General features: G+C 39.9%; 1 protein-coding gene across 2 annotated transcripts in view; it reads left to right on the top strand.

The window, feature by feature from the left end:
* The first annotated feature begins 2,189 nt into the window (after window positions 1–2,189).
* stxbp1a (syntaxin binding protein 1a) overlaps window positions 2,190–23,269 on the top strand; it is a 39,805-nt gene continuing 18,725 nt past the window's right edge. For both annotated transcript variants that reach the window (XM_026174379.1, XM_026174378.1), the window contains exons 1-6: window positions 2,190–2,308; window positions 15,067–15,116; window positions 20,143–20,224; window positions 20,320–20,396; window positions 21,411–21,489; window positions 22,147–22,250. In XM_026174379.1, coding sequence (XP_026030164.1) covers window positions 2,272–2,308; window positions 15,067–15,116; window positions 20,143–20,224; window positions 20,320–20,396; window positions 21,411–21,489; window positions 22,147–22,250 — 429 coding nt within the window. In that variant the 5' untranslated portion in view covers window positions 2,190–2,271. The remainder of the gene's footprint in view (window positions 2,309–15,066; window positions 15,117–20,142; window positions 20,225–20,319; window positions 20,397–21,410; window positions 21,490–22,146; window positions 22,251–23,269) is intronic.

Raw genomic sequence — 23,269 nt, forward strand, 5'->3', positions numbered from 1 at the left:
AGTGTCTGCTTGTAGCAGCAAACTTAATAATGTTAAACTTGACAGATGTTAAAAATACAACCTTAGTGCGTTTATTAGTAAGTTTCTTTAAAATGTTTCTTTTAATGATTTCATGATATTTATATTGTGATTAAAAATCAGGAGAAATTAACTAAAGGCTCTTTGAAGTGCGCGCTTTGGGCTCAACGTTGAAAGCGAGTCTATGGTTGGACCCAGTAGCATTTTGCCACACACAGATAAATGCTGCCCCCTTGTGGAAAACATATTTCTTTACTATAATTTTGAAGCAGGCCAGTATCCAAACCAGCTCTTCCAAACATGTTGAATATTTCAGTAAGCGAGTTGATCCTTTAAAAAAAACCCATCTAAAATGCTGGATGTTAAATTGTTCACGTTTATGCAATGATCTCTAATGCTGCTGAAACAGTCTATGAATTTATGGTTTTATCAGCAATGAAGGCTGAAAATTAAGCTCTGCAACTTCCAAAAGTTAGCTGAAAATAAAGTGAAGTAAAAGTGTCATAAAAGGAGACTGCAATGCATCACATCTGCTTACTAGAGTCAATAAACTGGACCATTTGATCAAAAGTTTAAGACCACTTAACAAATGGCAAAAACTAATATTTTGTATGGTTGGATCTTCCAAATAGAGCTTTAAATGCAACAATAAGAAATGGGAGTGAGACACAACATTTTGTGAGCATGCATTTTAGTGAAAACATTGCTTAAACTGAATGAACTATATGTGCTGATTGTGTATTTTTGTAGGTTTTAATTTAATTATTAAGAACTTACTGGATGTGCTGAGTGTTCCGGTACTTTTGATAAATTTATGGTCCAGTTTTTCTTCGACTATTATGTTTATTAGTTCTAATAAAAAAAACCTGTCTGGTCTTCTTTGCATCTCACCTGTACAGTTTATGAATGCAGTTTGTCAAACAGCTGAGAACTTATGTCTGCTGTGGTCCCCATTGATTTTTACAACTTTTATAGGCTACTCTGAGGGGAAAAGGAACAAAGAAACAAAAATACCTAATTTCTGAAACGTTAATTTTAACTTGATGAATCAACATGAATGGTTTAAGCGTAAAAAAGGCCCACAACTCAAGGGGATGAACCAGTGTCTACACATAACAGACAGCTTGGCAAAGAACCAATTTTAAACAGTATCTTTAGACACTTTGGTACTAGCGACCTGTTCTTGCTCTCAGGTTCTGACACAGGCGATAAGAGATACTTCTTGTCCTTCAGTTCATCCATTTACCGTTCACTGAAAGCTCATTAGACATGGCCAGAGTTGAAGGGTGGCTATCAAGAAGCCATTCCTAAAGAAGGGGAAAAGCTGAGTTGTGCATGAACTGCAAAGGAACTAGACTGAAAATTATGGAGTGATGAATCCAAATTTCAAACTGTTGGTTCAAATCATCGTTAGTATGTACGAGGCAGTCATCAAAGGTAAACAGTGAGTATCTAGTAATATTGATTCTATCAGTCATGGATTGGCTTGGTACCTGTACCCCAATATTACTAAAGCAGTGTGGGATGATCTTGACAGAGAACGGGTCAAAAGGCAGCCAACATCCAAAGAAGACCTTTGAATGCCCTTCAAGAAGCCTGGAGAACTATTATTGAAGACTACTTAAGCAAGCTTTCTTTGAATATCTTTAAGAGTCTATGAAGAACAAAGTTGCAAGGTCATAGCAAATATTGACTTTCAAGCTTGTTAGAATTGTGTATACTGTGTTTTTGTCTTATACTATACTACCATTTATGTTTGCACATTTCACTAAATCAATGACACAAGACTTTTGCACATCACTGTCTTCCTGTATAAATGTAATGATTCACTATATTATTATATATATAAAACTATGAATCTATTATTGTGCCATCTGCTTAAGGTTATATGCATTAAAACTTGTTTAAAAATGAAGGGTTACTTTATTTTCTTATCATGTATTTATTTCAGGTTCTGTGAAAAACAAGGGTATTTTGCAGGAATCTTTAAATTCTATTTGGACAAATGAGCGGGTAAGGCTTAACAAATAAATGTCTTTAGTAGGAATTAGTTTGAGCTAATACACACAGCTGTAGCCAAACGTCCGCACATCACCAGTGTGGATGATGCGGAAGGATACGCAGTGACGTTTCCAAGTGGAGGCTCCTCCGCAGCGGTGTGACACGATCAGAGAGGAGGAGGAGGAGAGGAGGAGGAGGAGAGAGAGAGTAAGCAGAGGGTAATCAGTCGGTCCAGCACTCAGAGGCAGCATCATGGCACCTATCGGATTAAAGGCGGTGGTCGGCGAAAGTAAGACTTTTTTTTCCTCCTAATTTATGGTGCTCAGAATTTGTGCGGGATATGGTCTTGCTGCACCCCGATTCAGCTGTGTATATGCCAGAGAGCGAGTATATATTTAAAAAGAAAAGGGCCGGGGAGCGGGGGGGACAGGATGCGGGTGGCTGCTAGTGCATCTGAGTGGTGACGATGATAACGGTGAAGGTGATGTTCCATTGTATCCCGATGTAAACCGCAGAGGTGTAGTGAGGAAGCACTGGATGCCCTGCAGAGGCTGCTCCGTCTCGTTGGTCTCCTGCGGCGCGGATGCGCAATTGCATTTCAAGCGACAGAGCGTATAAAACGCTGTTGACAAGCGATGATTAGCCCACTAATAGAAGATGTTGGCATCCTCCTCCGGTGGGATGAGAAGCCACAGAGTAATGAAGCCCGTGTGCGCCCCTTTTAGACACAATTTACGTTTATTTAAGGACTAATCTGCCTCTGCCTGTGAGCTGCATCCCGATCTGTTTCTGCCTGAATATTGTGCCACAACATGCAGGATGCACGTACTGTTCACACGCTGGCGAGCTAATAATAGCCAACACAATGTAATGCGATGCTGTTTATTGCAAAATGAATGAAGATTAGCGGTCTCGATCCGTGGGATTCCCCGACTGCAGCAGTGCCTCACCCCATCCGATGGAGCATAATTCAGCTGCGTAAAACACCCTTTCTCAGCCGGAGAGCACCACCTATGCTCCGCTTCACGTTAATGGCGGAGTGCACCAGAGTCGTGAAAGTTGCCTTAAAACTGGCGCTGCGCAAGAAATTCCGCATTTTTTGTATATTTTTCCGCGGACGGCTTTTAGTCATCGTGCCCTTTGAGTAGAGTCGGTGCGGCACCGGCAGTCTGTGTAACCCTGCATCATTAGGACACTGTTAACTCAAGGTTCAGTATCCGATTGTGTCATTTCGGCTCATTACATTTGGGCTGGTGCTCTAGCGGTAGGTGTGCTGTGATGAAACAGGCCTGACTATGGTGGAGGCGCAGGAGGTTCAACTGGGTGCAAGTGTTAGTGGTCGTCGAAAGGCTCAGGAACGAGCCCATAAAACCTGATAGAGATGGCTTAATGTGAAGCCATGTATCCAGTTCGTCCCTAAATTCTTACACCAAGCTGCTCATTCTCTCTCTCTCCTCTTTTTTTTGGTACCGTGCCCTACCCCGGCTGCAGGATTTGCTTCATTTGGCGTCTGTTGTTCATAGTATTGATTCGGTGTCACATTTCACTAATACAAATCCACACAGTTGCTCTGTACCAGGAGCTAATGTGTCACTTTCTGGTCATGACATTGCTGGAATCTGAAAATTCTTAAGCTACACCCAGCTGTGCTCTAAGGTATATTCGCCTCACTGGTGCTGCTGCAGAATTCTGGCTCACACCCACCCCATCCCATTAAACACTCTCTCTCTCTCTCTCTCTCTCTCTCTCTCTCTCTCTCTCTCTATATATATATATATATATATATATATATATATATATATATATATATATATATTAGTGTATATATATATATATATATTAGTGTATATATATATATATTAGTATATTTTTCTGTTCTTTGACATGAAGTGAAAGGATTTGTGCATTGTCACAAAGAGGAGCCTCGATCATCAGTAACTTCACATCTACTTTGAATCCAAGAGTACAGTATTAAATTATAAAAAGTATTCTGAGCCTGATGCTGGATGTTTGCACTGTGGCTGAGCTCAGCCCAGACCTGCATTTTTGTAAGTTAGTCTACATTTTTTTTAATACAAGGCCAGAAGACTGAGTTTTGATAGAAATGATATCATCTGCACGCCCTACTACATTACACAATGCAGCTTCATATGCCAATTATCTGCGCGTGTTTTACATTCTTTAATTATTTAAACACTGTAACTGGCTATTGCATAACCCAGTTTGTGAAAAGCTGAAGGCAGGCCGAGTGAATCATCTTTTTCCTGAGCAATGTAAACACTGCGTGCATGTTTCCCAGTAAAGACAAGGACGCAGGGAGGCAACACCTGCTCTACGTTTGGCTAAGGTGAAGCGAGGGCTGTGATTGGTGGGGGCAGAGAGTGAAAGAGGGAGGGTGACACCATCGCGGGCTCTCTGTCGTTCTCTCTCTCTCTGCAGCAATTGATGTAGCAGCCAGAATGAAGGGAGGGGGGGGGGGGGGTGGGCAGCAAGCTGAGCTTCACCCTCCCCGTTTCATGGCTGTATATGAACATCAGTGCCAGAGAGCAGCAGAAGGAGAATAAGGCTGAGTGACGAGGACCTCATCAGTCAGCAGTGACCTGAGTCATTTAGAAAGAGATGAGCTGCTCAAACTGAAGGAACGCAGTGTTTAGAGCGAGGCGGTGTTCTGTATTTGAGCTATATACTTTATGGTGATGTCTATGGGGTCAGATGCAGTGGGTTTTATTATGTTTTGAAGGTTTTCAAGGAAAACCTGCTGACCCAGACAAATAATGTTCCGCCTTTCATTCAGTCATTCAAGCAGATGCTAAAATGCTTCATAGCTGTACTTTATATGTTATTGTGTAACATGATAAATACCATAATATACTGAGAAACTGACCTTGGAATCAATTTACATCACCAGACGACTGTTTAAATCCTTTAAATCCAGTTAATTTTGAAATATTTCTGTAACCATAGACAGCTTTACAATTATTTATTCACCTCTCATTACCTGTGCATTTGTGCTCAAAGTTGGCTTGTAAAGCATGTGGAGAGTTATTAAATCAGTGGTTTTCAAACTGCGGGGCTGGCCCCAGAGGTGGCACACAGACAACCAGGTGAAAAATGAAAAGGGAAGTTGAATGATTTAGTTTGTTAGGGAAAGTGATCAAAAGTTTTAGCAGCTAATACGTTAAACGTTACCTATACAGTGCCTTTTCTAATATATGTCCCATTCACCCAGTTGCACATACAAATTCATACAGGTCTTTTTCTAACATTGTCAGGCACGCACACACACTCTGATGGATGGGAGCAATATGGGGTCAGTATCTTGACTAGGAATATATTGACATGTGAACCGGAAAAGTCTTTCAAAAGCAAAATTAGACATTTTTTATTGTTTATAATGGATAAAATCTCCGGGATGTGTGATGTAAACTTCTTTTTCCTTCTGAAGTACCATGCACCAGAAAACGTTTGTGAACCACTTTGTTTGACTGGCACCAGCATACATACTCGTCATCGCCATGCAGCCATTTCAGGTTTAATTAATGCGACAGCCTCCTTAAAAGAGAAAGTGGCACACTGAGGTAGCATAAGACCTCAAGTCTTCTGGAACTGTGTCTGGAAGCTAGACTCACTTTGAAAAATCATGTGGAACACCTTTCAAGAAAACTGATGCCAAAGATTGGATATTTTTATAGAAATAAATACAAATAGATCGGTGTATAATCCACAATTCAGTCTGTGCTTGACTGTGGTGACATTGGTCATATGCATGCTTCTGTATCTGCTCACTATTGCATCTAATATGAAAAAGTGGGGTGGTACTCCTCAGCGAACTGAAGAGAGCAGCATTTTATGATGTTTATTTACAAGCCTCTGCTGCAAAGATTGCCTGCCTACATCTGAGCCTTTGATTTAAACACAGGACTTACAATGTCAGGACGCTTCAGCATTAACTGTACGTCTTGTTCAGACTGATTTTTGAAAAACTGTATTCAAATACTTAACTGGATATGAATAGAACGAGCTACAAAAAGATTACAAAGTTACAATTTTGGATTTAACTGGAATATTTTAACAGGTTCTTTGTCTGCAACTAGTTATGCACACATTTTCTTAATTTGTGATTATGTGATATTTATCATGTCTCATTTAAAAAAAAAAGGATTTAATAATAATAATTTGATAATTAATGAAACTTGCTACTTCAGTATCTTTCTATTATGTCTGTGGTAACCACACTCCCTTTTAAAGTAGTCTTCTTGTCTGCCTTCAGACTGTTTTCAGGGCTGCTGCTGCTCTTATTAGATCATTTCAAGGATCTCCTCCAGTGTGTCACAATGGTGACCCTGCAGTTTTTTTTTTAGCTATCAGGTTGTTTATTGTCAGAAGATATAAAATTGTGCTGCTCAGTGGTGTGACAACTCAAAATGGTTTTTGGTTTTTGATCAAAAAATGTAGTTTTTGGTGAGATTTTATCAAGTAATTAGCAAGCCAGGCAACCATTTTTGATATACGTTTCGCCAGTTTGCTTGCTTTTACCACTCAAAACATTCACTTGTCACTTCTTCCGTCTGTTTGTGCTCAATGAAATGAAACGGTACTAAAATTTGTTGCTCCACTGGGTGCAAAATGGATACAAAAATGAGCCCTGATGTTGCCTTTTATTTTTTAAGACAAACTAAAAAGTAGCTCAAGAGGCTGCGTGCTGTAGGGATGCACAGATGTATTATAATGCCAGGTTGACAATGCTGATGGCAGTGGCTGATGTTTATCAGTTGTGTCACATCAATTTTGCGCCAGCTATATGTTCAGAAATGGTGGCTAAATGGAGAGCTAAAAGACTTCAAAGCAAAGCTAGGAAGTGTTTTGTCTCCAGTTCGAATATACTCACATCCCAAAATGTCAAACAGAGTCAGTTCACTCTTCCTTGGAAGTTTCTGGAAGCATGTTGTATTTACTCTTCTCTGTTTGGGGTAGTGTGAAAAAAAGGAAGGAGGAAGGTGAAATAGAAAAGGACTTTTATGCACATATTTGCACACACGCGCCTTCTATTGACCTTGGAAGCATCACTGAGCCACAGCATCACACACACACGTCTGGATCCAGTCTGACGCAGTGCCTGCAGCCCCTGGGCGTCTGTAAAACACACACACACACACACACACACACACACACACACACACACACACACACACACACACACACACACACACACACACACACACTCTGAAATGTCATGTCACTGCAGTAATAGAGCATGAAGAGCTGGCTGAAATAGAGCTGTGTAATGCAGGGTCACAGTGGCTCTTAATCTTAATGAATTCCGTTCTCTTTTGCTGAGGATGAGTGCTGTGTCAGAGCTGGCAGACATCCTCTACCTCCCACTGTTCTCGGCAGCACTCAGTCCTTTTCTTACATGCATATACACATGTACAGTGGAGACATATTTAACACCACGTTACAGAAATATCTTCTTATGGAAGATCGCCACAGCACCAGAGCCTGGATGCTCTCCTCTTCCAGCGATGTAAACAAAAACAAGAAATATAGATGGCATGGCTTCATGATAATTTGTCAATTTGTTAAATTAACTGTAGGAGGATTAAAAAAAATTGTGTATATATATATATATATATATATATATACCATCTTCTTAGCTCTCTCTCTGGTGAGTGCAGGAAACCTAATTTGTCTTGCTTGTTACTCTCTTAAATTTTTGCACTTGTGTTTCTGCAATAGAACTAGAATTAATATCTTGTGACAAAGGTTGGATGAAATTAGGTTAAATATTATTAATGTTGCACGAAGTCACAAAATGGGTCAAGAGAAAAATCTCACAATTTCCCAGAGAAACAGACACATTTTAACTATGGCTATTTGATCATGGCAAAAAAAAAAAGAAGTTAAAATACGTTAAACATTAAAATAGAGAAATCATATTGTTTTATTCAAGCTGATTTTCCTAAACTTTAATTATGATTCAAATACAATAAGTTAATGTAAAGCAAATTAAACCTGCCACAGTCTTGTACTGACTGAACTTGGACTAAAGGAAAGGAAATGCAAAAAGAGAAAATTATTGCAAAACAGTTATTTCAACCACAGATTTATAGTAATAAAGGCTGATATAATATCCAATAATAGAAATGATGATGCTGTATTAGGGACGAGACATAAGTTTCATTTTTTAGGAACAGAATAGAGGGGGAATATGATAAAAATACAAAACCAAGTATGTGTTGACATGTTGTATAACAAAATGATCATTTTAACATTGTACGGGTAAGACATGATTAGCTTAGTCTAATAAAATCAGTATGAGATGTTCTCTTAGGGCTTGTCACGCTTTTTTTTTTTCTTTCTATAGGATCGTGAAAACAAAGAGCTGCTGCTTTTTCTGCACTGGAAAAAATGCTGGCTTAAGTAGGTCAGCACTGTGTGTTTGCACAAAAGCAGTTTAGTAATATCAGATTCTCATTAAAGGTGTGTAGTGTTTCCTTTCCGATCTTTCCATTTATTCCATTCATTGGTTGGACAGCTGGTTTTCGCTGACCTGCAGTGCCTGATAAAAATTTGGTGCCACATCTTTGCAGATGTGGCGTTTTGTGCATTTGCCCTTGATCAAGGTATCTGTCACGGTCCGGGGCGGCGGCCGTGTGAAGAGTGGAAAGGAGGACTCAGATGCAGCACTTACTCAGATGTGAAGGTGATTTATTGACAATACTGAACATAAAGTGGAGATGGCAAAACAGAACTAAGGATGAACTAACTGGGAGAAACTACACAAAGAAATAGCAAACCTGAGCATGAAGGGAGAACAGCAGGGAGAGCATGCAGGGGATTACACCAGGTATGAACACAGACGACGCGACGAGGAGCAGAGGAAATCACACACTATAAGTACACAAAGAGACACTGGGAAATCACACACAGGTGGGAGACACAGCTGGACCTGATTAACCTGACGAGACAGGGGAACACTAACACCAGGGACCAATAGAGGGAGCACAAACCCAAAACCCAGTATCTAAAATCCCAAAACACAAACCATCCCAAAACAGCCCAAGAATAATAAAGAGAATAACAACAATAAGGAACACAAACACAAAGTCACTGAGTCATGGTCGCAGGACCATGACAGTATCAGCTTAGAGCTGCATTTGATTTCTGGAAGCTGCACAGCAGCTAGCTTACAATGCTTATAATAGCGTCAGTGCAGAGAAGGAATTCGGGGTATCAGTGAAGAGTTCTTTGTATGTTCTTTCATGTTCTTGTTACTGCATTAGTAACTTTTAGCTGAGTTTCCCACAAAGACACTCCTCCTGTCAGGGGAACAGAGGTGACAGACAACTCTTTGAGGTGCACGTGTGTAGACTACATGAGAGTGAATCAATGCCCACACACGTCTTTAGAGATCAGTCCACCGAGATAGCATTTGTGGCGGGGGGATTTCTGGAGATTTCTCAGTGGACCTCCAGTCGAGTATCTTTGTGTTTTTGTTTCATTTTTTTTCTCCTGCATTCCTTCTTTTTTTCCCCATTTTGCTCCAGTGAACTGCACTCCTGACCTCTGACCTCTGACTTGCTATCCACTGAAGGTCATAAATCCTCTTCTTCTGCTTTCCTTACAGCCATTTTGTGCCGGCTGGGGCCAGTTTAGGGTGTTACGTAACTGCAGATGAATCTGAAGAGGCTGTAAATGGAAGGATAGCTCCTTCCATTTACAGATAATAGTTATCTCATGGAGTGTTTTTAGGTTTTGTTAAATCTGGTTAATATCGGTGCTTAAGGTGTACGGAAGAGATGGAACATAGAAACCATTTAGCCTCATTGAAAAGCTATTTTTTTTATTAATATTGAGTTATTTTAATCTTTTGGTTAATGTAATCTATTGAAGTGTATGTACAAACAAAAACTCTTTGATTTTTAAAAATACAAAACCTATGACATGGTGAGACTCTGACCATGAAGCTCTGTTTCATTTTTTCTTTTGTGTGTTTGGGTTGTGGTGAAGGCTTTGCTTGCATTTCAGTGTGAGTCGTGCTGATTTGTCTGCGTGTCTCTTTAAGATCAAGCGTGTCACATTCCCTCGGGAATGATGCTGCTGTGAAGCTGAGATCCAGAGAAAAAAAATGGGTCATGTACTCATAGGTGAAAGTCCCTGAAGGGGGGAGAACCACGAGGCAAAGGGAGAAACTGTCAGCCCAAGTCGAGGCTTAGGGGATTGGAGAGTACATCAACACAATGGCAATATCATTGCTCATAGTACTGCTCCTTGATATGGCTAACTGTGTTCAGTTTGTCTGGGTTTATAGAGAAGACGTATGCTTTCCCTTATTTTGTACATGTTAAACATCTAAACACAATTATAAATTAGGTCAGAATACAAACAACTAATCCCACTGAGCCAAAACCAGGCTTCAGGATCTAGGTACTCAAGTGCGCGCGCGCGCACGCACACACACACACACACACACACACACACACACACACACACACACACACACACACACACACACACACACACCCATCTATCTATCTATGTATCTATAAATAAATAATAATGGAGAGAAAACCTCAACAATCAGATGGCTCCATTAGAATTTTTTTTGTTTTTAATTTTCTTCTTCTTTGTTCTACTTCAGTTTTTTTCTACTGAAAAAGGTGTTGAAATTGTTACTTTTTTGTTTTAATTTCAAGATTTAAGAAACAAAAATTTACTTTTTTCCTTTAGCCTCTAAAACCTCAAGAACCCCCCCCCCCCATCAAGCAATTTACTATAAGAAACACATATTTCTTATAGTTAATTGTTAACCCTTCTGTTTGTGAGAGGCAACCAATCAGAAAAGTGAAAGTGATTTTAGTTCAGTCTAAAAATGAAACTATGTACGTGTAAATAAGCAACAGTATATCCAGCGGTGGTCTCTATAAAATTTGCTTATTAAAGACAGAGTGAGGAGTGAAGTCAGTTTGTGTGCATAGCTAATATAAATGCAGCAGGTGTTGATCAAAACTGTGGAAAACATAACACAAAGGCAAAAAAATAAAAACAATAAAATACGCATATTAAGCATTTAAAAGTGATTTCTATAAAAGATTACAATCATTTCTGAAGATTACAAAAATATTAGAAACAAATTATGATCATTTGCAAAACTACATTTGATCCACAAGGGTGCTTAATAATATAAACAAAAGATAACTGAGCCTTTACCGGAAAAGCAGAAGATTTTGGGGGGTTTGAATCCTGTTAATGACGTAGGAGAGCAAGAAAATGCCACAACTCTTAAAAACTTGCAACCTGCTGAGATAAACAAGTGTCTGCTGAGGTGCTGAAGATGTAATATTTTAGTAGTCTTTTTAGTTTTATGTCTTAACTGTATATTTAATAAAGTCTTCATAGTCTCATTTATATTTGAGTAGTTTGACAAAGAAATTGTGAACTTTCGTCCCTGCTCTGACGTGATTATATTGTATCCTGTTTAACTGGATATGAGATGAGATGTGTGTGTATGTGTTTCTGTGCATGTTTGGTTGACACAGCTGCTGCTTGTGTTTGTTCAGGTCCCTTCCCTTCTTTCTGACCGGTGTGTTCCTGTTGTGCCTTTATCAGGAGGTCAGAAAGGAAGAATCCACAGTCACGCCTCCCCCCAACTTATTTTCAGTCTTCAGTTAGAAAAGAGTGCAGTCCATTCACTATCAAGTTAACTTCTCTATTTTATTGACTGCCTGGGTCAGTTCACTCAACCTTATGAAGGATAATCCCATTAGTCATCCTTTTAACTGAAAAAAAAAATGAACCAAAACTGAAGCTAACAGAAGAGAAGATAAATTGAATTAGTGTATTTGTTGTTTAGTATCTATCAACATTATAATCATTTTTAACAGAACATAATCCAGAAAAAGTTGTGTACTTGATTTTCAGCTCTATATTTCACTGAGTAGAACCACAGAGATGTTGATTTGATAGTACAGACACTGTTGTACTGAGGTGACTTGTGCTGGATCCATAGAGCCCCATGTTAAAATGTTCAGTTTCTCAGCATTAAAAAGCATGTTTATAGTTCGGTAACAAAAATACATTGGCCTCTATGGATTGTTAACCCCTTAGTAATTCAGTTCAGTTCTTTTATTATAACTCTTCTACCTCCATACTGGACTTGAAGGGCTTCCAGGGGAGATTACTTTAAACCTTTAGGGGGCTCAACCTCCAATCATAATGTCATCAATATACTGCCTTGCAGTTAATGTTAATCTAATATTCTGCTTGCAAACATATTCAAACCTTTTCACCTTTACAAACCTAAATTCAACTGGATAAATATTAAAACGTTACCTTCAAAAGCAATGACAGTAATTGGGAAAATGCCAGGAATGAAATTTAGGGCTCCCAAAAAAGGGTTCAATGGGGGCTTCTAAGAAATGGCAGCAACGAGGTTTGAGACGCATCTAAGGAAAAGATGTTCATATGGAAAGTGTAATGTTAAAGCATCGAGCTGAAGTAAAGCTTTTGTTGTGAATCGACATTAATGTTTAAGAGATCGATGGACTAAAGAATTTAGACCCTGGAAGAAAACGAAGAACAGTTAAAAATTCAATTTATCTTAATAATTGGAGCTGCTTTTATCTGAGCTCATTTATCAGAGGAAAAAGAGGAAACAGATTAGCAGAGGAAAAGGGAGGACGAGTCACGGATATCCTCAGTCCTGCTTTGTTTTCTGAAGTGTCTCATCCTGTGGCCTGGAGCCGCTGCTGGATGAAACACAAGTCAACTTTTCAGGAATGAAAAGGAGCCTGCTTTAATTTTGCAGCTGTTACTTGGAGTGTTTTACAGCAATTAGTCAGCACAGTGACAGCCCCGGTTCCCCAGCTGTGTAAAAGTCACAGGTTTTTTAAGGTTTTTTAGGTTGTAGTTTGTACTCACAGTGCTTCTTGGCTGACGTAGCAGCTAACAGAACAGGACAAAGGAAATGCTGGAAATAGACTGAAGCTGAGTTGGGGAATCTCTCATTTAGCAAGAATATTTCTACTATATTAAGACCATCTGTCCCACTGGAGGTCAGATACAGTTCGTCTCACTCACAGGAGGTTCAGGCTGAGCTCTGTCTGCTTCAGCTATAGTACATACGATAACTTATTTACTTTTAGTCGACCTTTATTTGCATGCATTCTAGATTTCTTTTATACTATAATTGGTTTTAGTTTCCAATTTTTATGCTTCCATCCTACTTCTGGCATATTTCTCCAATTGTCTGAAAAGCGTCATCATCTGACTCTGAGGAGCATACTGCTTATTGTTTTCGAGGCAGCAAACACTTGCATCCCTCATCTTTTTTTTTTGCTCAGGCCCTTTTTAATCTGTGGTAATCCATCAGTATCTGTGTGGTCGCAGGTTTTAGCTGGGGCCGGGAGGGCTTAGCGGTTTATATTCACTGTGATCCAACATGATGTTCAACAGTAATTCACCCTTAATGGATTTATCCTAATACGGCTGGCAGATGGTTGGCATACTGATCAAGCCAATATCAGTATTGTGGCACAAACAGGGCCATCGTGCCATAACCTCACAGTGGATACTGGCTTTCCTTTATTGGGTTTCCTCGTCTTTGTAGACACTCATCATTGAGAGAATTCATTCACTGATGTAGATCTGTGGTGGCTAACCTCACTGGAGGCATGAATGCATGGTGCTTGTTATTGTAATAGTAGCATTATTGGATTTTAAAATACATATGAATGAGTAGAATCAAACAGTTCAGGGTTCAGTTATTTTAGGCTTAGTTTAATTTAGTTAACCATCCATACATCCATTGTCTTCTGCTTATCCTTATCAGGGTTGCCAGGGAGCTGGAGCCTATCCCAGCATACGGCAAGAGTTACTCAAACTTCCTGTTTTTAGACTTGATTTTTACTCCAGTGATTCTCACGGTGTAAGAGTTTGACACTCATACCCAATCTGCACAATTTCTATTAATCATAAAAATTGTTGTGTAGTAGTAAAATGTCTATTTTTAAAGTTGGGATTGATTTACTGTCATAATACAAACATTTTGTTTCTTGCCGTTTCTCCCTCTCATGTTAACTTTGGGCAGATACACACTAAAGGCTGTGTGGCTAATCGAATGTAACTTTCAGCGATTAATAATTCAAAAAACGTGAGATAAAATGATCATAATGCAACATTTTGAATTATTATGATGCTCTTGGTTCGTCTTTCAGTGCACCCCTTTCCTAGATGCACTTTCTGCCAGGCTGTAGGAGGTTTGCTTCAGAAATTAATAGTTTCCGTTGAATTATAATTAAGGTACAAAAATCCTCTCTTCCGAGAAAACTTTCAATAAATCTGACTTTTGTTCAATAAATTACTGTTTTTCAAAGTCTGTGAGTTGGCTTCTTCTTTGTCTTTATCTTCTTTTAGCTGCTCGTTGTCACATTAGCACATCATCTGCCTCCATCTCACCCTATCTCTAGCATCCTCCCACATGACACCAACCCTCTGTCCTCCTTCATCCACAAACCTCCTCTCAGGTCTTCCTCTTTTACTCCTGCCTGGCATCTCCATCTTCAACATCCGTTGACAATCATTTCTCTGCACATGTCCAAACCAACTCAACCTTGCCTCTCTAACTTTGTATCCAAACCGCTCAAACAGAACTCTCCATCTAACGTACTTGTTTCTAATCCTGTTCCTCGTTGTCGCTGACAAACAATAATCGTAGCATCTTTAAATCTGCCACCTCCAGATTCACTGCCTTATTGTCAGTGCTTTCCAAAGTCTGTTAGTTAAGAGTTTTACATATTTGCAGTCTCACACACTGGACAGGTCATCAGTCTGTCTGATCCGAGGGTGAATATTAGCTTGCTGTGATGAAATGGTACATGAATGTGTGTGTTGTGTTTTCTTTGTATGATTGTGTATTCTTTACTTACAAAATGAATTAAAACATCTCTGCTCAGGTCATAGAGATAAGTATAAGAGGATGATGGGTGAATGCTTAGATAACGAGCCCATCTGATTTGTGATGATTCTTTTTCTTTCTTTCTTTTACAGAGATTATGAACGATGTTATCAAGAAGGTGAAGAAGAAGGGAGAATGGAAGGTGAGAGGACAGCACTCTGGGTCACGTGTAGGGCCCTGATATACAACAAACAAGATGATTAGAGAGCTTTTATCTAGACTCCGGCTGTAGAACTGACTGCCAGCGGGACCTATTCTTTTTAGTAAAATATAAATATATTATTTTATTCTTATAAATTCTGTTTTACATAGTGTCTCAACCTTTTTTTGGGAATGGGTTGTACCTGTTCATTACTTTAAAAAAAGTGCTAATATAGTCATTGAGCAGTTCTCTTCAAAGAAGCATAACTGGACTTTGCTCTGAATCTGTAGCTTATGTTTCAAAATTAGACCTGAGTCAGTAAAAGAAAGAAAAAAATGTACTGGTGAAATTTGTGGGACTAAATATAGGGTTTGCCAAACAGTGTCTTGTTCCAGCTTTTCTAATGTGCAGTAAATGAACTGTTTAGCTTAAACTTATAGGTAAAGTTAATGTCTTGGGGTTAGAAGATTACGGAGCCCCGCAGGGGACATGGAAGAAAAAAAAATTAGGGAGAAAAAAAAAAATTAAGACGGACTTTTGCGAGATCTCGCAAAACAAACTCGGGATCTCGCAAAAGTTGAATTCCAACAATGGCGGCAGCTACTTAGTTGTAATATTACTCTTTCTGGGTCACAAAATACACTTTTAAGATATTTTGAGGCGTGAATGTAGTTGTGTAAACGTCAGATACCTGCTCGGTTTACAAGACATCACATATTTGCAAAAATGCTCCGACGTTTTTGGAGATCTGACACCCACTAGCTCGAAGCTAACGGGAGGTCGAGACCTACTACAGCCGGGAGGAACACCGCTTTCCCGGCACATCGTGCCTCGACCTCCCGGTCGGATTCGAGCTGGCGGCCACTAGCTCGAAGCTAACGGGAGGTCGAGACCTACTACAGCCGGGAGGAACACCGCTTTCCCGGCACATCGTGCCTCGACCTCCCGGTCGGCTTCGAGCTGGCAGCCTTCGAAGAATGCAGCTAAAACTTTTGCGAGATCCCGAGTTTGTTTTGCGAGATCTCGCAAAAGTCCGTCTTAATTTTTTTTTTCTCCCTAATTTTTTTTTCTCCCATGTCCCCTGCGGGGCTCCGTAGAAGATTTATTTGTTAATGTTTGTTTCTTTTTATAATTGCTTTACATTTTTTACTCAGACAAACACCTATGACAAGAAAAACATATTATTCATGAATGGATGAATAATAGGATGGAATGGAAAAAAATTGAAAAACAAAAACCACTGCGTGCCTTACATGCACAGACGTGTTGGATGTAACTGGGTTTTAACAAAATCTAAAGACAAAGAAAATACTGGCCCTCGCTACCTAGTGTAAAATAATAACATTAATCCTGTTTAATAGTCATAGATTATTCAAAATGTATTTGTATAGCACATTTAAAAACAACAGTGTTGACCAAAGTGCTTCACAATTGGTTAAAAACAAGAGAAAACAATAGAGAAACAAATACAGATAAATGAGAAGACTATGAATTAACAATAAAAACATAAAACAGACCTGATGGTACTCATACTGAACTCGAATTAAAAGCCAAAGTAAAAAAGTGAGTTTTAAGATGCGATTTAAAAGACTGAATAGACTCTGAAGTACGAATCTCCTCTGGCAGATTATTCCAGGGTGCTGCTACTGCGAAGGCCCGATCTCTTCTGCGCTTCAGTCAAGACCTTGGTTGTGCTAAGAGCATCTGGCTAGACGATCTCAATGCTGTTTTGGGGTCATACATGTTGAGGAGTTCGTTTAAATAACTGGGTGCCATATTATTTAACTTTAAAAGTAAAAGAATCTTAAAATCAATACGATACTTTACAGGGAGCTGGTGTAAATTTGCTAAAACTGGAGTGATGTGTTTATACATACACCTGTTAAAAGACGTGCAGCAGCATTTACCATACCACGAGGCCTTCCAGACTCTTCGTCAACTCTTGATGGAGACACAACTAAATGTGTTCTTTTCGAGCAGCTGCACTATTTTGGCTCATTGGATGAAATGGATCCATTTCAGATGTTGCTCATTTGCTAAACATGTCTGAGTAAAGACTGTGCAGAAATACCCAGCCAAATAATCTATTAGTCAAATATTTGAATGTCTCTAGAATCGGTCTTTATTAGTCATTTAACAGAGGCTTTTGGGCAGACCAATGGAAGGAATGATTCTCACCATCCCAGGAGATTACATTTTCAATAGTTCTTTTTTAGATGTTTTCCACAAAGAGATTAGAAGACAACAGTAGAAAATATAATAAATGTCATGAAACGCCGTGTGGCAGGCAGGAGATGAGGACTCAAAGTGCACGACTCACAGACTCAAGGAATGAACTCAAAACCACAGCTTTATTTGCTGGTCACAGAAAAACGGGCATACAAAGTAAACTAAACTGGGAAACAACAAACCAAAACTCACAGGGAGCGCCACACAGCAAGAGGGACGACACAACACTGACTCAGAGAAACACAAGGTTTAAATACACTGGGAAGTAATGAGGGGAATGAGACACAGAAGGAGGGCACAGCTGGGAGAAATCAGGACTGACGAGACAAGAAAAGCAGGACGCATTCACATAAGACACGGACCTTCAAAGTAAAACAGGAAGTATAACACAGAGACGCGAACTTGACACGGTGGAGACAGCAACTAAGAAACACAGACATAAACCATAAAGCTGAGGAGAACCGAAGCTCTAAGAACCGAAAGACACAGAGGGGAACTCAAACATGCAGACACAGAACAGAGGGGACACAGAGAAACATGAAGGGCAAGGGATCGAAACTACAGGGAGTGCAGAATTATTAGGCAAATTAGTATTTTGTCCACATCATCCTCTCCATGCATGTTGTCTTACTCCAAGCTGTATAGGCTTGAAAGCCTACTACCAATTAAGCATATTAGGTGATGTGCATCTCTGTAATGAGAAGGGGTGTGGTCTAATGACATCAACACCCTATATCAGGTGTGCATAATTATTAGGCAACGTCCTTTCCTTTGGCAAAATGGGTCAAAAGAAGGACTTGACAGGCTCAGAAAAGTCAAAAATAGTGAGATATCTTGCAGAGGGATGCAGCAGTCTCAAAATTGCAAAGCTTCTGAAGCGTGATCATCGAACAATCAAGCGTTTCATTCAAAATAGTCAACAGGGTCGCAAGAAGCGTGTGGAAAAACCAAGGCGCAAAATAACTGCCCATGAACTGAGAAAAGTCAAGCGTGCAGCTGCCAAGATGCCACTTGCCACCAGTTTGGCCATATTTCAGAGCTGCAACATCACTGGAGTGCCCAAAAGCACAAGGTGTGCAATACTCAGAGACATGGCCAAGGTAAGAAAGGCTGAAAGACGACCACCACTGAACAAGACACACAAGCTGAAACGTCAAGACTGGGCCAAGAAATATCTCAAGACTGGTTTTTCTAAGGTTTTCTGGACTGATGAAATGAGAGTGAGTCTTGATGGGCCAGATGGATGGGCCCGTGGCTGGATTGGTAAAGGGCAGAGAGCTCCAGTCCGACTCAGACGCCAGCAAGGTGGAGGTGGAGTACTGGTTTGGACTGGTATCATCAAAGATGAGCTTGTGGGGCCTTTTCGGGTTGAGGACGGAGTCAAGCTCAACTCCCAGTCCTACTGCCAGTTTCTGGAAGACACCTTCTTCAAGCAGTGGTACAGGAAGAAGTCTGCATCCTTCAAGAAAAACATGATTTTCATGCAGGACAATGCTCCATCACACGCGTCCAAGTACTCCACAGCGTGGCTGGCAAGAAAGGGTATAAAAGAAGAAAAACTAATGACATGGCCACCTTGTTCACCTGATCTGAACCCCATTGAGAACCTGTGGTCCATCATCAAATGGGGCGATCGTGGCTCAAGAGTTGGGAGTTTGCCTTGTAATTGGAAGGTTGCCGGTTTGAGCCCCGACTTGGACAGTCTCGGTCGTTGTGTCCTTGGGCAAGACACTTCACCCGTTGCCTACTGGTGGTGGTCAGAGGGCCCGGTGGCGCCAGTGTCCGGCAGCCTCGCCTCTGTCAGTGCGCCCCAGGGTGGCTGTGGCTACAATGTAGCTTGCCATCACCAGTGTGTGAATGTGTGTGTGAATGGGTGGATGACTGGATATGTAAAGCGCTTTGGGGTCCTTAGGGACTAGTAAAGTGCTATATAAATACAGGTCGTTTACCATTTACAAGGAGGGAAAACAGTACACCTCTCTGAACAGTGTCTGGGAGGCTGTGGTTGCTGCTGCACGCAATGTTGATGGTGAACAGATCAAAACACTGACAGAATCCATGGATGGCAGGCTTTTGAGTGTCCTTGCAAAGAAAGGTGGCTATATTGGTCGCTGATTTGTTTTTGTTTTGTTTTTGAATGTCAGAAATGTATATTTGTGAATGTGGAGATGTTATATTGGTTTCACTGGTAAAAATAAATAATTGAAATGGGTATATATTTGTTTTTTGTTAAGTTACCTAATAATTATGCACAGTAATAGTCACCTGCACACACAGATATCCCCCTAAAATAGCTAAAACTAAAAACAAACTAAAAACTACTTCCAAAAACATTCAGCTTTGATATTAATGAGTTTTTTGGGTTCATTGAGAACATGGTTGTTGTTCAATAATAAAATTATTCCTCAAAAATACAACTTGCCTAATAATTCTGCACTCCCTGTAGAAACCATCGAATAACTCACACAAGTACAATAATACAAAAATCACAAAGAAGTAAACATGCTGGGTCAGGAGACCCAGGAACCTGACAATAAAATATCAAATGGATACAAAACCTATACACAATATATATCTTGATGCGTAAATATGCAAATGGAAAATGTTTTTCATCACAGTGGTGCACATTAAATAAGCCAGAACAACTAAGACACACAAAAGACCTTGAAGCCTGGATGTGAATAAACCTGAGTCATCACTGCACAGTGTCTGTAAGGGATTATTCGAATAAGACTGTTTTATTGTCAGCTACATGTAATGAGAGTAATAAGTAGTTACTGCCTTCGTGTGTTGCCAGGCTCTGATTGTGGACCAGCTGAGCATGAGGATGTTGTCATCCTGCTGCAAGATGACAGACATCATGACAGAGGGCATCACCAGTAAGAGCCCATCACATTTAACTATTTCTTTGAACTGCGAGGCTTATTTTGTTCGTACCTGCGACTCTTTAACATGTCTGTGCCTGTTTCTGTAGTTGTGGAGGACATCATGAAACGACGAGAGCCACTGCCGAGCCTGGAGGCCATTTACCTGATTACACCCACAGAGAAGGTAGGGATACTCCTTCTTTTACCTATAGAGGCACATCCCTGTCAACAGGTATGCACTTTTAGAAGAGAGATCAGACAAGCTGCCATATTAAGCTGTTGACTTAGTCAAGAAAGATCGCTCATGCTTCTTAGTTTCCATGATCTATCTTTACATCCAAATTTCCTTTATTTGTTGAAAGTTGTACAGAGTTTATAATATACCTCAAGTTGAATGTTGCAGACCACGAGAGAGAGAGGCTGCAGAGCTTGGTCATCAGGGAGGGACTCAGAGTAACGGTTATCCCTAATCTGAAAGGTGTCAGTTAAGGTAGTTCTGGTATCTGATTAGGATGCTCCTGAATACCAAGCATTAGTGCCCAGAGCAGCTCTGGGACATTCTGGAGAGATTGTGAGTCTTACCTGGCTGATGTTCCCTTGGAAGAACTAGAGGTGGTGGCTGGGTGGAGGGAGATGTAGGCATCTTGGCGCAGACTGCTGCCCCTGCAACCCGGACTGGGATAATTGGAATCAGAATCAGCATACTTTAGCAGCGATAGATGGATGAATTTTTCTTGGAGAAAAAAAAATCATTCATTTCTCTTAGAAGTGAAGAAGCTTCTCGGATGAGAGCTGAAACGTCTTCAAGAAACATAAAAAAGTCCAGTCGCTTTTCTTTCCACGCTCCTTAGATTCATGAATTTCAATCTTTTACTTTTACACTAAAATAACTTCACAAATTAACAAATGGTTTGGGAAAACGAAAGTGAATATTCAAAATGTAACATGTGGTAGGGTTCTCCAAGGCAGGAAGGCCAGGCCAGTGCGGACTCTGGGACGCTGGAGAATGTAAACGCAGCTCATGGTTTGAAAGGGAAAGACTGACACTTGCAGCTTGACTAGCTACCAAAATATTGATCAGAGAAGCTCACATTATAAAATGCACATATTGTAAGGATTATCCTTGCTTCACCTTATCTTGAAGATTAAAATACAGAACTTTCATCGCAACACATCTAACCTGTTTCTCTCTCTTCAGTCTGTCCACACCGTCATTGCAGACTTCAAAGACCCTCATTCATCTAAATACAAGGCAGCCCATGTTTTCTTCACTGACTGTGAGTACACACAAGGACTTTACAGACAACCTTCTATTTGATATAGTGTTGATGCTGCTAAACAAGACTGTTTTGGATGTTGAGGGGTTTTTTAATTGTTGTAATTTTTTTCTTTCCTAGATACGAAAACGAATTTGATGTTGATGTTGTTACAACGTCTAATCCCACAGTTTCCTCAAAGTTCTTATAGTCACCTATTGTCTTCTTGTTTTGAAACACATGTGAACCTGTTTTATTAGGTCAAGTAAGAGAGGATCTTTTTGCACTAATAATCAAATATTCCCCTAATTTACAGTTTTTTGTAGACAAATTAAGTAGAACTATACAAAAGTAGTTATTTTTCTTTAAATATGCTTTATCCCTGCACTATTACAGGGGGTTACAGCTTCATAATAAGAGACTGAGTGGCTACGATGTTGCAGTTTCCCTTTAACAGAGTCACCTTGGCCTTAGAGGTGTCTTTATAGTGGAAGAATCTAAAGCTGCATCATGTTAAATGAAGGACGAGCTTCCATTGAAGCACTCTGTCAAAGTAATATGAAGAAGTTTAGTCAAAGATGATCTTTTAGAGACATCATAGGTCGATTCAAACTCTGGTGTTTAAGTGTATTTGTCTGTGAATGTGACTGAAACTAAGCATCATGTGATATTTTCCAGCATGCCCCGATCCTCTCTTTAATGAGCTGGTGAAGAGCCGGGCTTCCAAAGTCGTCAAGACTCTGACGGAGATCAACATCGCCTTCTTGCCCTACGAGTCTCAGGTAAACATACTGTGCAGCCCTGCATGGTGATGGTGCATAATGAAATGCAGAAAAGCATGTTTAATCTCTACAAAAAGATTCTGCATACCAATACGTATAATCAGTATTAAAGTTGTGCCCACTTGTTAAATGATGATGACCCTGATTTCAACTTCAACTGTGTCCTGCATTGGAGGAGCCTCTTGTCTTGAATAGACACAATCGCATCAATAACTATTAAGACATCATTCTCTGCTTCTGAAGGATACAGACAGCTCATCAGGAGCTTTTCATAGCAAGTAATTCAAACGTTGCAGCTTTGTCCATTTCTGGTTACTTCTTGGGGCAATATGACAGCATTTCTCTGTGCTTGTCCCTGAATGGTCTTTTAAGAACCCTCTTCCGACATCTTCTCTATGCTGATGTGTTTAAATGAACCTATCCATAGTTCTAACCATGAGGTAGCAGATTACGATATATCATGTAGCTTCACTAACCCTAAAAATGTTGATGGCATCATCATCAAAATATTATCTTAAGATACTTTAATGGATGCCTGGATGTTAAGCTTTATTGTAACACCCGGGAGAACAGTCAACTCATCAGTTTATTGGACGTGAAGCAGTTTGGATGGTTTCTTGTATCTTCTGTGCTTGTATGCCTTTGGGACTTAAAAGAGCATTTTTGACATGAAAATGGTTAATGAAGTCAGACTTAACATGCAGTCTGACCAGCCACACCTGAGCATGCAGTTCAGGTAATAAAGTCCATGTGATGGGCAAAAGAAAAGAAATCCCCAATCCTGCTGTCTAATTGCAGTTTAGCTTTTTAAAGCACATCTGCATTTTCAAACTCTTAGAACTGTGCAGAACAAAAACTTCCACTCAAAGTCCATAAATATGCATTATTGTCCTTAACTATTGCCTAAAACGCCAGAGCCAGTGGTTTTGGTCCAACATGAATCCAACATGAATCCAACATGAATCCAACATGAATCTTTTTGTTTACCATTTATAGAGATGGTTCTGGGACTCTGCATC

Source organism: Astatotilapia calliptera, chromosome 7 (assembly GCF_900246225.1).
Source record: "Astatotilapia calliptera chromosome 7, fAstCal1.2, whole genome shotgun sequence".
Lineage (NCBI taxonomy): Eukaryota > Metazoa > Chordata > Actinopteri > Cichliformes > Cichlidae > Astatotilapia > Astatotilapia calliptera.